This window comes from Hemibagrus wyckioides, linkage group LG26 (assembly GCF_019097595.1).
Source record: "Hemibagrus wyckioides isolate EC202008001 linkage group LG26, SWU_Hwy_1.0, whole genome shotgun sequence".
In the NCBI taxonomy this organism is placed as follows: domain Eukaryota; kingdom Metazoa; phylum Chordata; class Actinopteri; order Siluriformes; family Bagridae; genus Hemibagrus; species Hemibagrus wyckioides.
Genome location: NC_080735.1, coordinates 18,964,896 through 18,981,853, shown reverse-complemented (window position 1 = coordinate 18,981,853; position 16,958 = coordinate 18,964,896). Strand labels below are relative to the sequence as shown.

General features: G+C 41.9%; 1 protein-coding gene across 1 annotated transcript; it reads right to left on the bottom strand.

The window, feature by feature from the left end:
* Positions 1-12,756: 12,756 nt before the first annotated feature.
* On the bottom strand, positions 12,757-16,353 carry mb (myoglobin). Its single transcript, XM_058380768.1, has 4 exons — positions 16,235-16,353; positions 15,666-15,751; positions 14,553-14,772; positions 12,757-13,900 (listed from the first exon to the last, which is right to left on the bottom strand). The coding sequence occupies exons 2-4, from the start codon at positions 15,746-15,748 to the stop codon at positions 13,760-13,762; spliced, it is 444 nt and encodes a 147-aa protein (XP_058236751.1). The 5' UTR covers positions 15,749-15,751; positions 16,235-16,353; the 3' UTR covers positions 12,757-13,759.
* Positions 16,354-16,958: the final 605 nt, after the last annotated feature.

Here is a 16,958-nt window from a genome sequence, read left to right as displayed (position 1 = left end):
CTTGGTCATGTTCGTTCTTGGTCATGTTCTTCTTGGTCATGTTCTTCTTGGTCATGTTCTTCTTGGTCATGTTCTTTCTTGGTCATGTTCTTCTTGGTCATGTTCTTCTTGGTCATGTTCTTTCTTGGTCATGTTCTTCTTGGTCATGTTCTTTCTTGGTCATGTTCTTTCTTGGTCATGTTCTTTCTTGGTCATGTTCGTTCTTGGTCATGTTCTTCTTAGTCATGTTCGTTCTTGGTCATGTTCTTCTTAGTCATGTTCGTTCTTGGTCATGTTCTTCTTGGTCATGTTCTTCTTGGTCATGTTCTTCTTGGTCATGTTCTTCTTGGTCATGTTTGTTCTTGGTCATGTTCGTTCTTGGTCATGTTCTTCTTGGTCATGTTCTTCTTGGTCATGTTCGTTCTTGGTCATGTTCTTCTTGGTCATGTTCGTTCTTGGTCATGTTCTTCTTGGTCATGTTCTTTCTTGGTCATGTTCTTCTTGGTCATGTTCGTTCTTGGTCATGTTCTTCTTGGTCATGTTCTTCTTGGTCATGTTCGTTCTTGGTCATGTCCTTCTTGGTCATGTTCGTTCTTGGTCATGTTCTTCTTGGTCATGTTCTTCTTGGTCATGTTCGTTCTTGGTCATGTTCTTCTTGGTCATGTTCTTCTTGGTCATGTTCTTCTTGGTCATGTTCGTTCTTGGTCATGTTCTTCTTGGTCATGTTCTTCTTGGTCATGTTCGTTCTTGGTCATGTTCTTTCTTGGTCATGTTCTTTCTTGGTCATGTTGTTTCTTGGTCATGTTCTTTCTTGGTCATGTTCTTCTTGGTCATATTCTTCTTGGTCATGTTCTTCTTGGTCATGTTCTTCTTGGTCATGTTCTTCTTGGTCATGTTTGTTCTTGGTCATGTTCGTTCTTGGTCATGTTCTTCTTGGTCATGTTCTTTCTTGGTCATGTTCGTTCTTGGTCATGTTCTCCTTGGTCATGTTTTTCTTGGTCATGTTCTTCTTGGTCATGTTCTTCTTGGTCATGTTCTTCTTGGTCATATTCTTCTTGGTCATATTCTTCTTGGTCATGTTCTTCTTGGTCATGTTCGTTCTTGGTCATATTCTTCTTGGTCATGTTCTTCTTGGTCATGTTCTTCTTGGTCATGTTCTTTCTTGGTCATGTTCTTCTTGGTCATGTTCTTTCTAAGTCATGTTCTTCTTGGTCATGTTCTTTCTTGGTCATGTTCTTCTTGGTCATGTTCTTCTTGGTCATGTTCTTCTTGGTCATGTTCTTTCTTGGTCATGTTCTTCTTGGTCATGTTCTTCTTGGTCATGTTCTTTCTTGGTCATGTTCTTCTTGGTCATGTTCTTTCTTGGTCATGTTCTTCTTGGTCATGTTCTTTCTTGGTCATGTTCGTTCTTGGTCATGTTCTTCTTAGTCATGTTCTTGGTCATGTTCTTCTTAGTCATGTTCGTTCTTGGTCATGTTCTTGGTCATGTTCTTCTTGGTCATGTTCTTCTTGGTCATGTTCTTCTTGGTCATGTTCGTTCTTGGTCATGTTCTTCTTGGTCATATTCTTCTTGGTCCTGTTCATTCTTGGTCATGTTCTTCTTGGTCCTGTTCGTTCTTGGTCATGTTCTTCTTGGTCATGTTCATTCTTAGTCATGTTCTTCTTGGTCATGTTCTTCTTGGTCATGTTCTTCTTGGTCATGTTCGTTCTTGGTCATGTTCTTCTTGGTCATATTCTTCTTGGTCCTGTTCATTCTTGGTCATGTTCTTCTTGGTCCTGTTCGTTCTTGGTCATGTTCTTCTTGGTCCTGTTCATTCTTAGTCATGTTCTTCTTGGTCATGTTCTTTCTTGGTCATGTTCTTTCTTGGTCATGTTCGTTCTTGGTCATGTTCTTCTTGGTCATGTTCGTTCTTGGTCATGTTCTTCTTGGTCATGTTCTTCTTGGTCCTGTTCATTCTTGGTCCTGTTCATTCTTGGTCATGTTCTTCTTGGTCATGTTCGTTCTCGGTCATGTTCTTCTTGGTCATGTTCTTCTTGGTCATGTTCTTCTTGGTCATGTTTGTTCTTGGTCATGTTCGTTCTTGGTCATGTTCTTCTTGGTCATGTTCGTTCTTGGTCATGTTCTCCTTGGTCATGTTCTTCTTGGTCATGTTCTTCTTGGTCATGTTCTTCTTGGTCATGTTCTTCTTGGTCATGTTCTTCTTGGTCATGTTCGTTCTTGGTCATGGTCTTCTTGGTCATGTTTGTTCTTGGTCATGTTCTTCTTGGTCATGTTCGTTCTTGGTCATGTTCTTCTTGGTCATGTTCTTCTTGGTCATGTTCGTTCTTGGTCATGTTCTTTCTTGGTCATGTTCTTCTTGGTCATGTTCTTCTTGGTCATGTTCGTTCTTGGTCATGTTCTTCTTGGTCATGTTCTTCTTGGTCATGTTCGTTCTTGGTCATGTTCTTCTTGGTCATGTTCTTCTTGGTCATGTTCGTTCTTGGTCATGTTCTTCTTGGTCATGTTCTTCTTGGTCATGTTCGTTCTTGGTCATGTTCTTCTTGGTCATGTTCGTTCTTGGTCATGTTGTTTCTTGGTCATGTTCGTTCTTGGTCATGTTCTTCTTGGTCATGTTCTTCTTGGTCATGTTCGTTCTTGGTCATGTTCTTTCTTGGTCATGTTCGTTCTTGGTCATGTTCTTTCTTGGTCATGTTCTTCTTGGTCATGTTCTTCTTGGTCATGTTCTTCTTGGTCATGTTCTTCTTGGTCATGTTCGTTCTTGGTCATGTTCTTCTTGGTCATGTTCGTTCTTGGTCATGTTCTTCTTGGTCATGTTCGTTCTTGGTCATATTCTTCTTGGTCCTGTTCGTTCTTGGTCATGTTGTTTCTTGGTCATGTTCTTTCTTGGTCATGTTCTTCTTGGTCATGTTCTTCTTGGTCATGTTCTTTCTTGGTCATGTTCGTTCTTGGTCATGTTGTTTCTTGGTCAGGTTCGTTCTTGGTCATGTTCTTCTTGGTCATGTTTTTCTTGGTCATGTTCTTCTTGGTCATGTTTTTCTTGGTCATGTTCTTCTTGGTCATGTTGTTTCTTGGTCATGTTGTTTCTTGGTCATATTCTTCTTGGTCATGTTTTTCTTGGTCATGTTCTTCTTGGTCATGTTCTTCTTGGTCATATTCTTCTTGGTCATGTTCTTCTTGGTCATGTTCTTCTTGGTCATGTTCTTCTTGGTCATGTTCGTTCTTGGTCATGTTCTTCTTGGTCATGTTCTTCTTGGTCATGTTCTTCTTGGTCATGTTCTTTCTTGGTCATGTTCTTCTTGGTCATGTTCTTCTTGGTCATGTTCGTTCTTGGTCATGTTCTTCTTGGTCATGTTCTTTCTTGGTCATGTTCGTTCTTGGTCATGTTCTCCTTGGTCATGTTCTTCTTGGTCATGTTCTTCTTGGTCATGTTTGTTCTTGGTCATGTTCGTTCTTGGTCATGTTCTTCTTGGTCATGTTCTTCTTGGTCATGTTCGTTCTTGGTCATGTTCTTCTTGGTCATGTTCGTTCTTGGTCATGTTCTTCTTGGTCATGTTCGTTCTTGGTCATGTTCTTCTTGGTCATGTTCGTTCTTGGTCATGTTCTTCTTGGTCATGTTCTTCTTGGTCATGTTCGTTCGTGGTCATGTTCGTTCGTGGTCATGTTCTTCTTGGTCATGTTCGTTCTTGGTCATGTTCTTCTTGGTCATGTTCTTCTTGGTCATGTTCGTTCTTGGTCATGTTCTTTCTTGGTCATGTTCTTCTTGGTCATGTTCTTCTTGGTCATGTTCGTTCTTGGTCATGTTCGTTCTTGGTCATGTTCTTCTTGGTCATGTTCTTCTTGGTCATGTTCGTTCTTGGTCATGTTCTTTCTTGGTCATGTTCTTTCTTGGTCATGTTGTTTCTTGGTCATGTTCTTCTTGGTCATGTTCTTCTTGGTCATGTTCTTCTTGGTCATGTTCGTTCTTGGTCATGTTCTTCTTGGTCATATTCTTCTTGGTCCTGTTCATTCTTGGTCATGTTCTTCTTGGTCCTGTTCGTTCTTGGTCATGTTCTTCTTGGTCCTGTTCATTCTTAGTCATGTTCTTCTTGGTCATGTTCTTTCTTGGTCATGTTCTTTCTTGGTCATGTTCGTTCTTGGTCATGTTCTTCTTGGTCATGTTCGTTCTTGGTCATGTTCTTCTTGGTCATGTTCTTCTTGGTCCTGTTCATTCTTGGTCCTGTTCATTCTTGGTCATGTTCTTCTTGGTCATGTTCATTCTTGGTCATGTTCTTCTTGGTCATGTTCTTCTTGGTCATGTTCTTCTTGGTCATGTTCGTTCTTGGTCATGTTCGTTCTTGGTCATGTTCTTCTTGGTCATGTTCGTTCTTGGTCAAGTTCTTCTTGGTCATATTCTTCTTGGTCCTGTTCGTTCTTGGTCATGTTCTTCTTGGTCATGTTCTTCTTGGTCATGTTCTTCTTGGTCATGTTCGTTCTTGGTCATGGTCTTCTTGGTCATGTTTGTTCTTGGTCATGTTCTTCTTGGTCATGTTCGTTCTTGGTCATGTTCGTTCTTGGTCATGTTCTTCTTGGTCATGTTCGTTCTTCGTCATGTTCTTCTTGGTCATGTTCTTCTTGGTCATGTTCTTCTTGGTCATGTTCATTCTTGGTCATGTTCTTCTTGGTCATGTTCTTCTTGGTCATGTTCTTTCTTGGTCATGTTCTTCTTGGTCATGTTCATTCTTGGTCATGTTCTTCTTGGTCATGTTCTTCTTGGTCATGTTCTTCTTGGTCATGTTCGTTCTTGGTCATGTTCTTCCTGGTCATGTTCTTCGTGGTCATGTTCTTCTTGGTCATGTTCTTTCTAGGTCATGTTCTTCTTGGTCATGTTCGTTCATGGTCATGTTCGTTCTTGGTCATGTTCTTCTTGGTCATGTTCGTTCTTGGTCATGTTCTTTCTTGGTCATGTTTGTTCTTGGTCATGTTCTTCTTGGTCATGTTCTTCTTGGTCATGTTTGTTCTTGGTCATGTTCTTTCTTGGTCATGTTTGTTCTTGGTCATGTTCTTCTTGGTCATGTTTTTCTAGGTCATGTTCTTCTTGGTCATGTTCGTTCTTGGTCATGTTCTTCTTGGTCATGTTCTTCTTGGTCATGTTTGTTCTTGGTCATGTTCTTCTTGGTCATGTTCTTCTTGGTCATGTTCGTTCTTGGTCATGTTCTTTCTTGGTCCTGTTCGTTCTTGGTCCTGTTCGTTCTTGGTCATGTTCTTCTTGGTCATGTTCGTTCTTGGTCATGTTCTTCTTGGTCATGTTCGTTCTTGGTCATGTTCTTCTTGGTCATGTTCTTCTTGGTCATGTTCATTCTTGGTCATGTTCGTTCTTGGTCATGTTCTTTCTTGGTCCTGTTCTTCTTGGTCCTGTTCTTTCTTGGTCATGTTCTTCTTGGTCATGTTCTTCTTGGTCATGTTCGTTCTTGGTCCTGTTCGTTCTTGGTCATGTTCTTCTTGGTCATGTTCTTCTTGGTCATGTTCATTCTTGGTCATGTTCTTTCTTGGTCATGTTCTTCTTGGTCCTGTTCTTTCTTGGTCCTGTTCGTTCTTGGTCATGTTCTTCTTGGTCATGTTCTTCTTGGTCATGTTCGTTCTTGGTCATGTTCTTTCTTGGTCCTGTTCGTTCTTGGTCCTGTTCGTTCTTGGTCATGTTCTTCTTGGTCATGTTCGTTCTTGGTCATGTTCTTCTTGGTCATGTTCGTTCTTGGTCATGTTCTTCTTGGTCATGTTCTTCTTGGTCATGTTCATTCTTGGTCATGTTCTTCTTGGTCATGTTCTTTCTTGGTCCTGTTCTTCTTGGTCCTGTTCTTTCTTGGTCATGTTCTTCTTGGTCATGTTCTTCTTGGTCATGTTCGTTCTTGGTCCTGTTCGTTCTTGGTCATGTTCTTCTTGGTCATGTTCTTCTTGGTCATGTTCATTCTTGGTCATGTTCTTTCTTGGTCATGTTCTTCTTGGTCCTGTTCGTTCTTGGTCATGTTCTTCTTGGTCATGTTCTTCTTGGTCATGTTCTTCTTGGTCATGTTCGTTCTTGGTCATGTTCTTTCTTGGTCATGTTCTTCTTGGTCCTGTTCGTTCTTGGTCCTGTTCGTTCTTGGTCATGTTCTTCTTGGTCATGTTCGTTCTTGGTCATGTTCGTTCTTGGTCATGTTCTTCTTGGTCATGTTCGTTCTTGGTCATGTTCTTCTTGGTCATATTCGTTCTTGGTCATGTTCTTCTTGGTCATGTTCGTTCTTGGTCATGTTCTTTCTTGGTCATGTTCTTCTTGGTCCTGTTCGTTCTTGGTCATGTTCTTTTTTGGTCATGTTTGTTCTTGGTCATGTTCTTCTTGGTCCTGTTCGTTCTTGGTCATGTTCTTCTTGGTCATGTTCTTCTTGGTCATGTTCGTTCTTGGTCATGTTCGTTCTTGGTCATGTTCTTTCTTGGTCATGTTCTTCTTGGTCCTGTTCGTTCTTGGTCCTGTTCGTTCTTGGTCATGTTCTTCTTGGTCATGTTCGTTCTTGGTCATGTTCGTTCTTGGTCATGTTCTTCTTGGTCATGTTCGTTCTTGGTCATGTTCTTCTTGGTCATATTCGTTCTTGGTCATGTTCTTCTTGGTCATGTTCGTTCTTGGTCATGTTCTTTCTTGGTCATGTTCTTCTTGGTCCTGTTCGTTCTTGGTCATGTTCTTTTTTGGTCATGTTTGTTCTTGGTCATGTTCTTCTTGGTCATGTTCGTTCTTGGTCATGTTCGTTCTTGGTCATGTTCTTCTTGGTCATGTTCGTTCTTGGTCATGTTCTTCTTGGTCATATTCGTTCTTGGTCATGTTCTTCTTGGTCATGTTCGTTCTTGGTCATGTTCTTTCTTGGTCATGTTCTTCTTGGTCCTGTTCGTTCTTGGTCCTGTTCGTTCTTGGTCATGTTCTTCTTGGTCATGTTCGTTCTTGGTCATGTTCTTCTTGGTCATGTTCGTTCTTGGTCATGTTCTTCTTGGTCATGTTCGTTCTTGGTCATGTTCTTCTTGGTCATATTCGTTCTTGGTCATGTTCGTTCTTGGTCATGTTCGTTCTTGGTCATGTTCGTTCTTGGTCATGTTCTTTCTTGGTCATGTTCTTCTTGGTCCTGTTCGTTCTTGGTCCTGTTCGTTCTTGGTCCTGTTCGTTCTTGGTCCTGTTCGTTCTTGGTCCTGTTCGTTCTTGGTCATGTTCTTTTTTGGTCATGTTTGTTCTTGGTCATGTTCTTCTTGTTCATGTTCGTTTTTGTTCATGTTCGTTCTTGGTCATGTTCTTCTTGGTCATGTTCGTTTTTGGTCCTGTTCGTTCTTGGTCATGTTCGTTCTTGGTCATGTTCGTTTTTGGTCATGTTCTTCTTGGTCATGTTCTTCTTGGTCATGTTCTTTCTTGGTCATGTTCTTCTTGGTCATGTTCGTTCTTGGTCATGTTCTTCTTGGTCATGTTCGTTCTTGGTCATGTTCTTCTTGGTCATGTTCTTCTTGGTCCTGTTCTTTCTTGGTCCTGTTCGTTCTTGGTCATGTTCTTCTTGGTCATGTTCTTCTTGGTCATGTTCTTCTTGGTCATGTTCTTTCTTGGTCATGTTCTTCTTGGTCCTGTTCGTTCTTGGTCCTGTTCATTCTTGGTCATGTTCTTCTTGGTCATGTTCGTTCTTGGTCATGTTCTTCTTGGTCATGTTCGTTCTTGGTCATGTTCTTCTTGGTCATGTTTGTTCTTGGTCATGTTCTTCTTGGTCATGTTCGTTCTTGGTCATGTTCTTCTTGGTCCTGTTCGTTCTTGGTCATGTTCTTCTTGGTCCTGTTCGTTCTTGGTCCTGTTCATTCTTGGTCCTGTTCGTTCTTGGTCATATTCGTTTTTGGTCATGTTCGTTCTTGGTCATGTTCTTCTTGGTCATGTTCGTTTTTGGTCCTGTTCGTTCTTGGTCATGTTCTTCTTGGTCATGTTCTTCTTGGTCATGTTCTTCTTGGTCATGTTCGTTCTTGGTCATGTTCGTTCTTGGTCATGTTCTTCTTGGTCATGTTCTTCTTGGTCATGTTCTTCTTGGTCATGTTTGTTCTTGGTCATATTCGTTCTTGGTCATGTTCTTCTTGGTCATGTTCGTTCTTGGTCATGTTCTTTCTTGGTCATGTTCTTCTTGGTCCTGTTCGTTCTTGGTCCTGTTCGTTCTTGGTCATGTTCTTCTTGGTCATGTTCGTTCTTGGTCATGTTCTTCTTGGTCATGTTCGTTCTTGGTCATGTTCTTCTTGGTCATGTTCGTTCTTGGTCATGTTCTTCTTGGTCATATTCGTTCTTGGTCATGTTCGTTCTTGGTCATGTTCGTTCTTGGTCATGTTCTTCTTGGTCATATTCGTTCTTGGTCATGTTCGTTCTTGGTCATGTTCTTTCTTGGTCATGTTCTTCTTGGTCCTGTTCGTTCTTGGTCCTGTTCGTTCTTGGTCCTGTTCGTTCTTGGTCATGTTCGTTCTTGGTCATGTTCTTCTTGGTCATGTTCTTTCTTGGTCATGTTCTTCTTGGTCCTGTTCGTTCTTGGTCCTGTTCGTTCTTGGTCATGTTCTTTTTTGGTCATGTTTGTTCTTGGTCATGTTCTTCTTGTTCATGTTCGTTTTTGGTCATGTTCGTTCTTGGTCATGTTCTTCTTGGTCATATTCGTTCTTGGTCATATTCTTCTTGGTCATGTTCGTTCTTGGTCATGTTCTTTCTTGGTTATGTTCTTCTTGGTCCTGTTCGTTCTTGGTCCTGTTCGTTCTTTGTCATGTTCTTCTTGGTCATGTTCTTTCTTGGTCATGTTCTTCTTGGTCCTGTTCGTTCTTGGTCATGTTCTTCTTGGTCATGTTCTTCTTGGTCATGTTCTTCTTGGTCATGTTCTTCTTGGTCCTGTTCGTTCTTGGTCCTGTTCGTTCTTGGTCATGTTCTTCTTGGTCATGTTCTTCTTGGTCATGTTCTTCTTGGTCATGTTCGTTCTTGGTCATGTTCTTTCTTGGTCATGTTCTTCTTGGTCCTGTTCGTTCTTGGTCCTGTTCGTTCTTGGTCATGTTCTTCTTGGTCATGTTCGTTCTTGGTCATGTTCTTCTTGGTCATGTTCGTTCTTGGTCATGTTCTTCTTGGTCATATTCGTTCTTGGTCATGTTCTTCTTGGTCATGTTCGTTCTTGGTCATGTTCTTTCTTGGTCATGTTCTTCTTGGTCCTGTTCGTTCTTGGTCATGTTCTTTTTTGGTCATGTTTGTTCTTGGTCATGTTCTTCTTGGTCATGTTCGTTTTTGGTCCTGTTCGTTCTTGGTCCTGTTCGTTCTTGGTCATGTTCGTTTTTGGTCATGTTCGTTCTTGGTCATGTTCTTCTTGGTCATGTTCGTTTTTGGTCCTGTTCGTTCTTGGTCATGTTCGTTCTTGGTCATGTTCGTTTTTGGTCATGTTTGTTCTTGGTCATGTTCTTCTTGGTCATGTTCGTTTTTGGTCCTGTTCGTTCTTGGTCATGTTCTTCTTGGTCATGTTCTTCTTGGTCATGTTCTTCTTGGTCATGTTCGTTTTTGGTCATGTTCGTTCTTGGTCATGTTCTTCTTGGTCATGTTCGTTCTTGGTCATGTTCTTCTTGGTCATGTTCGTTCTTGGTCATGTTCGTTCTTGGTCATGTTCTTCTTGGTCATGTTCGTTTTTGGTCATGTTTGTTCTTGGTCATGTTCTTCTTGGTCATGTTCGTTTTTGGTCATGTTCGTTCTTGGTCATGTTCTTCTTGGTCATGTTCGTTCTTGGTCATGTTCTTCTTGGTCATGTTCTTCTTGGTCATGTTCTTCTTGGTCATGTTCTTCTTGGTCATGTTCGTTCTTGGTCATGTTCTTCTTGGTCATGTTCTTTCTTGGTCATGTTCTTCTTGGTCATGTTCTTCTTGGTCATGTTCTTCTTGGTCATGTTCGTTCTTGGTCATGTTCGTTCTTGGTCATGTTCGTTCTTGGTCATGTTCTTCTTGGTCATGTTCTTCTTGGTCATGTTCTTTCTTGGTCATGTTCTTCTTGGTCATGTTCTTCTTGGTCATGTTCTTCTTGGTCATGTTCGTTCTTTGTCATGTTCTTCTTGGTCATGTTCTTCTATGTCATGTTCGTTCTTGGTCATGTTCGTTCTTGGTCATGTTCTTCTTGGTCATGTTCTTCTTGGTCATGTTCTTCTTGGTCATGTCCATTCGTTCACAAGAAATTCGTCAAGATGTCCAAAAGTCAGGGCCATGCTACAGGGAAGTGTTTAGTGAAAAACACCTGCCTTGGTATCTGTGCATCTCAGCGATGTGTGTCACAGGTAAAGTGTGTGTTGTTGATAAAGAACGTGTGCCTTTTCACATATTTATACCAGTCTCTCTTTTTTTCTGCCCACACATCCTCATCTCTTGTGCATTTTTGTTTTTCTCCCCACTTGATTTTTTTTCCTCACTAATTGTCTGAACTTTTCTTGCTTATGATTAGGGATAAGCTCTGAAAATCTGTATTCTGGGCCCAGTGTGCTGAGGGTTCCTGGATAAAATGGATTAATTCCGGTTTTAAAGGTGAATAAAAACACATCCCACATCTTACGCCCACAGGTCACAACAAGTCTTACAGAGTAGGAGAGACATGCTGCGTGGCACGTAGCCCTCTATGCCTCCTCCATTATGAAATGTCCTCACAATAAACACGTCCTTAATAACGTGTGAAAATGCGGGACTCCACTACGCACTTTCGATAATGGAGCCAGAGTCGCTGTTCACACATGCAGCATATATATCTACTGACATCCAGCTTTAATAAGAAATCAGAACTGAATCGGATCATGAATCACTTCAGATTCCCACCAAAGCGGCGATTCAGCAGTTTAGACGTTTTGCACATCCTTTAAAAAAATAGATTTTCACTTCTCTAATAGCAGACATTGACCCAAACTGTGAGCGAACTCACCCCTGATCTGGATTTATTTCTTTATTAGGTGTTGTGTGCGTGTTTATGATCAGTATGTATTGCTTAATAAATAATTTGGATCAGTTCTATGTTTCTAGGCATCTTCTTGTGTCTGGGAAATGAAGATACCGGGTTTAAAATCACTCCATGATATGTTTATTTGTTTGTTTGTTTGTTTGTTTATTTGTTTTTTTCATGAGACAATCACGTCTCTGAGCCTGCAGCAAAAGCCTAAAAATGGATTTCAATTGAGAATAATCTTAACTCCTAGTTAATATTTGAATGCTGGAGGTCATCAGAGCAGGAGCCAGTAACGGTCACAGGCCACTAGCATGCAGGAATGGTGTAAAGGAAAGGTGACTGCATGTGCAATACACACTGAAGTGTAACACTACACTTTTCCTGCTGCTGCCGACGTGACTGTGCTCACATCCTCCACATACCTCCTGCCACCATATAGATGGATAAATATATCTTTATCTTTTTGTTTCTGCCTCTGTTCTCACAACGGCACTTAACCTATTTTCAGATACTAAGAGCTAACGCCCAAAACCGCAGGATCCCTTTACGGCTCCCAGCGACTACAAAGCGGCTCTACACGCAGAGACGCATCAGAGCTATGCTAACACTCTCCAGCTGTCGCGGCTCGAGAGCAAGAGCCACACTCTGCTTCATGCTGAGCCTTCCTGAAGGTGATTCCTGGGGTTAACATACTGCTGTCCTCACTGGACTCTGTGTGTGTGTGTGTGTGTGTGTGTGTGTGTGTGTGTGTGTCAATTGCCCGCATTGAGTTATAGTCTCTGCCAAAACAACCAGAGGCTGTTGAGGCAGAAGTCACGTCCACAATTGTGATAAGAAGTGTGAAAAAGAGCCTGACGCAAAGGACGTCTGTGTGTGTGTGAGATTATGAGATTGTGTGTGTGTGTGTGTGTGTGTGTGCGCACACACGCATGTGTCTTTTGGTGTGTGTGTGTGTGTGTGTGTGTGCATATGTGATTGTGTGCATGTGTATGTGTGTGTTTTTTAATTATGTGTTTGTGTGTGTGTGTGTGAATAGATTTGGTAAAGTAAAGCAGAAGTACTCGCAAAATCTGAAACCTTCGATCATTTCCCGTCTGCAGATATTTTTGTGGCGTCTGAAATGTTCAGAGTTGAACATGTAAACAAACAAATAAACAAACAGCTTTATTTTTCTACATGCTTTATTCTTATCGCTTAAACACCGGAGTGACTGGTGGCAATGAATACAGGAAATGAAGATAAAATAAATAAATAAATAAAGGTAATAATCTTGCCAGATGTTTATAATATATCTATATAATGTATAGTAGATGCGTAATTGTAGTAATAATGAATTATAATAACAGAGTACTTGGTGTTGTTTATAACACTGCACCTGTCACAAGCCTGGGTGTGTGTGTGTGTGTGTGTGTGTGTGTAAATAATATGTTGTTATTGAGGAACGACTCCTGTAATTATCGATGCTGAGCTGTTTATTCCTTCATGGAGAACTGATTCAGAACTGATTCAGAACTGATTCATTCACACCAGATGTGGCTTCATTCATGAGTTCATTTCATTTGTGTTCATTTAATAAAAGAGAATTAAACAAACAGTCGCATTATTGACATTTATAATTCTGCCACTTAGCCAAGTGAGGATTAAGGGTCTTACTCAGGGGTCCACCAGTGGCACCTTAGTGGACCTGAGATTCGACCTCACAACCTTCTGACCATTAATCTAACACTTTACTCCATCACTGAACTGAACTACCACACCCCCCACACACACATACCCCCACACCCCCACACCCCTGCCCCCCTGAAAAGACATGAGACACGAGTCAGCGTTTTTTTGTTGTTGTGAGCGAGGAGAATTTTATTAATGATCACTGGTTAATCACACAACGAAGCATTTTAGTGATACGGCAGGGGAGAGAGATATACACCAGCAGGATAGCACTAACCCAGACACACTACTATTCTTTTCCATTACATTCTGATGAAATAAGCGCCAAGCAGAGATCGTTAATATGATGGAGCGTGCCAAAGTGAAATAAAATGTGTTTGTAAAAAAAACATAATTGAATGAAATGACCTTCGTCCATCAGCCGTGCTCGCTTTGTTCATACCCACGCTACTAGTAGTGTTTACCGCGCGACTCTATCCGTCTTTCCGTCGCTCTTTGCCTCTTCGCAAAACCAATTTGCTTTTGCAGGTTTTTGTTTTAGCTTTGCTCGATCTGGACCTGACTGAAGATTAACGTGAGAACAATTGGAACAGTTGTGTCGTTTCTTAGAAGGCCGCCGGATGCTTTCTGTGCACACGGACGTTACGGCAAACTGATTTAGCAAAGCTTCTTATGCGTTAATCTAAAAATCTTATTAAGCAAAAGAAAAACAACCAAAAAACACATTTTTGAAAATCTCTGAATTTGTATGGCTTCCCACAGGCGGCGGTGTAAACGTCACATGGCTGATGGCACCCGGGACGACTCGAGCCCATACGAAAACAGTCCAACAGTGTTTTAGAAGAGAAGTATTGAAATCTGATTTATTATTTCTTTTACAAAACAGATCAGATCAGACACTCTGGCTTTTTTGGACTCATTCATTTGAAATCATTCATTGACCTTTACTTTTGTTTCTTTTTCATTTCATCATCTTCTCCAGGTTGAGTTTAAGATTTTACTCCACAGCTATAGCACGCTACTATATATGAGCTTAAAACAATCGCTTTGCAGAAATAGTAATAATCATAAATGCCTTGATTATGCTCTACTCCCACTGGCTAAATAAACACCCATGTAATTGGCCCCAGTGATGGCAGGGTCTCCAGGGGGTCGGAGGTCGTCTAGCCTTCGAAGGCCATGTCCTTGTAGAAGCAGCCAATGTCGCTGATGATGGCATTCAACACCCTCCTCAGAGAGTCCTGTCCGGCGGCATTGAGGCCGGCCTTCTCGGCGAACACCGCCACGATGATCTCACTGATCAGCTGAGAGAGAGAGAGAGCGAGAGAGAGAGAGAGTGAGTATTGAATATTAGAGTGGTGTGTCAGTAGTCTGTTCTAGTTGAGGCACAATGTGGGTTTGTTCTGGGTTCACTGGTTTTTCCCCCCACCTCCCAGTCACAGGTGGACTGGCTCTAAAATTTCTCCTAAGCCTGAATGTGTGTGTGTGTGTGTGTGTGTGTGTTTATCAGCTAGTCTTAATTTAGCTACACATAATCACCAAATGGAAGCACTATTAATAAGGTAAAGATTCATACCCACTGGACCAGTACAACTGCAGAGAGAGAGAGAGAGAGAGAGAGACAGACAGACAGACAGAGAGAGAGAGAGAGACAGAGAGAGAGAGAGAGAGAGAGAGACAGACAGACAGACAGAGAGAGAGAGAGAGAGAGAGAGAGAGATACAGACAGACAGACACAGAGAGAGAGAGAGAGAGAGAGAGAGAGATACAGACAGACAGACACAGAGAGAGAGAGAGAGAGAGAGAGAGACAGAGAGAAAGAGAGAGAGACAGACAGACAGACAGAGAGAGAGAGAGAGAGAGAGAGAGAGATACAGACAGACAGACAGACAGAGAGAGAGAGAGAGAGAGACAGAGAGAGAGAGAGAGAGAGAGAGAGAGAGAGATGATTGCTACCTTGAAGTTGTTCAGCTTGATCTTGTGTTGCTTGGCGTGGGTTGTAGCCAGTGGTTTCAGGAGGTCAGTATGCGATCCTTTTGCCTTGACCAGCTCGCCCAGTTTCTGCAGGACAGTAACACCATGTGCAGCAACTGCCGTGTTTCCTGGCAGACTAGCCTGTGGGATTCCCGCAAACTTAGGGAAGAGCTGCTGGGTTTCAGGGTGCTGCACAAACAGACTGCAAACAGAGTGGAACAGCGAGAGTCACAGGCGAGCAGCGGAACAAACAGTGGACTGTAAATGGACAGAGCGTTGGAGATCACAGGGAAAAGTGGAGCAGTGATGGAGTGAGTGAGTGAGGACCACATGAAAACAAAGGGAAAAGCTATCAAGATGGCAATCTAAGCCTGCTAAAAGTCCTGGTTCCTTTTGAGACCACTGAGAGACAAAATGAAAGACCCCATTGTCCAGGCTGTGAGCTCAGCCTACATCAGCATCCTGTTACCTCTGAGTGCTCACAGAGGGGTAGCTCCACAGGGGAGAAACAGGTAGGCTGTGTCCATGCTTTCTCAGGACACACACACAAGCAGGACTGGACCCTCATTGTTGAAAAGCACTGCGACAACAATAGCTTTGGCAACTCAAGTGTTCGAGAACTCGACTCTACTGTCACTATTTAAACCATCTGCTCATGGTGTACATGCACTGGGTTCCTGTTAGAGAAATAAACGTGACTCATACTCTAACTCTACACACTCCACTACAATCACTTCTCACCATCCTGAGGTGTTTAGATTCTCCCCGATCTCACCTGGACCATGTTTATCTAAAGTATGCAGGAGCTGTGTATGTGTTATCGCTCTCATTCCATCTCCATCTCCGATCGTCTGCCACCATCCCCCTGATATCTCTGTCTTCCTGCTCCTATCTGAAATCTACACTAGAGTTGCTGGACCCATCGGGATGTTTGCACTTTCCTGCAGTTTCTTCATGTATTTACTGCAGACGGCTGCAATTGTTTGCAGCGTTAATGAGCATATTTCTAACATCAGTAATAAATCAATTCACAAATGCAAACTACTACAAATTCTTTATTGTTCCCTAAAAGTAATGTTTTGGCTTGGTACTGACCGGGTCAGGATCTCTCCTCCATAGTCAGAATAGTTGGATTCCACCTTGCCCCAGATGGACAGAATTGCATCATAGTCACCCATTATCTGCAGACACGCACAACAGCACACAGTTAAACCCTGGAGGTCATCAAAGGACAGAGCACCTGTATACAAACACCCTACTGAACTGACCACCAGAGAAAAGTCAGTCAGTGTATAAATCCCTCAAGTTTAATATCAAATATTTTAAGCAACAGTTTGACGAGTGAGGATCCAGAGTAGAATACACCTCTTTCTCTCTCTCTCTCTCACACACACACACACACACACACACACAAAGGCATACAATCATGCAACTCACTCAAAAACCTGTATCATCTCTAACCGAATCTTCTTTCACAATCCTGACAGTAAAAAGTTTCATTATTTTTTTGACATTATTCAATTGAATTATTCCTTAAATAAAAATGAAAACAAAATAAAACAGATGCAAAACTGATGACAGATCAGACCATGAGTCATCTTTCTTTCTCTCTCTCTCTCTCTCTCTCTCACACACACACACACACACACACATGAATAACTCACCAGGTCAGTGTAGTTTTCAGCTCAGTTGAGAAAGTTATTCAGATTTTTCTCGCAGTGCCACTGATACCTGACATCGGGGTTTATATAGTGTCCTGACAAAAGTTTGTCCCCTCACCACCTGTCAATCAAACATGCCCACTCCTGGTCTTGAAATGTTAACCCCGCCCCCTCTTTAATAACCACGCCCATCTGATGATTCTGTATGGTTCCCCACCTTTTCTTTTCTTCCTTTCTCTCCTATTCCCTTTTAAATCTCTTTGTCATATTTTCTCTAATTCTTTCTTACCCCCCCTTCTCTCCTCCACCATTCCAGCACACCCCCGACACACACACACACCACTTCCCCCCTTTCCTCCCCCCTCACATGCATATTGATGCATGAAACATCACGTAGCAGAGTTTAACAGTGACCCGGCTCAGCCTGTGCATGTGACACAGACCCTATTAGTGGTCATGGGACCTTATGTATGCTATGTCGGTGACCTGAAGACAGATTTACCATGCACCCGTACAAGCTTAAAGCAAAGTATGTGCAAGCGTTTAGCCCTTTTGTGAGACCAAGAGGTAGAAACAATTGCCTCTAAGTGAGATATAAAGAGAGGGGTAGAGCTCCATCGTGATAGCAGGTTAAAGGTGATAACATGACTTTGAACGATATGAAGAGAGAGAGAGAGAGAGAGATCGACATCCATCATGATAGCAGGTCAGTGGAGATAGAAGGATA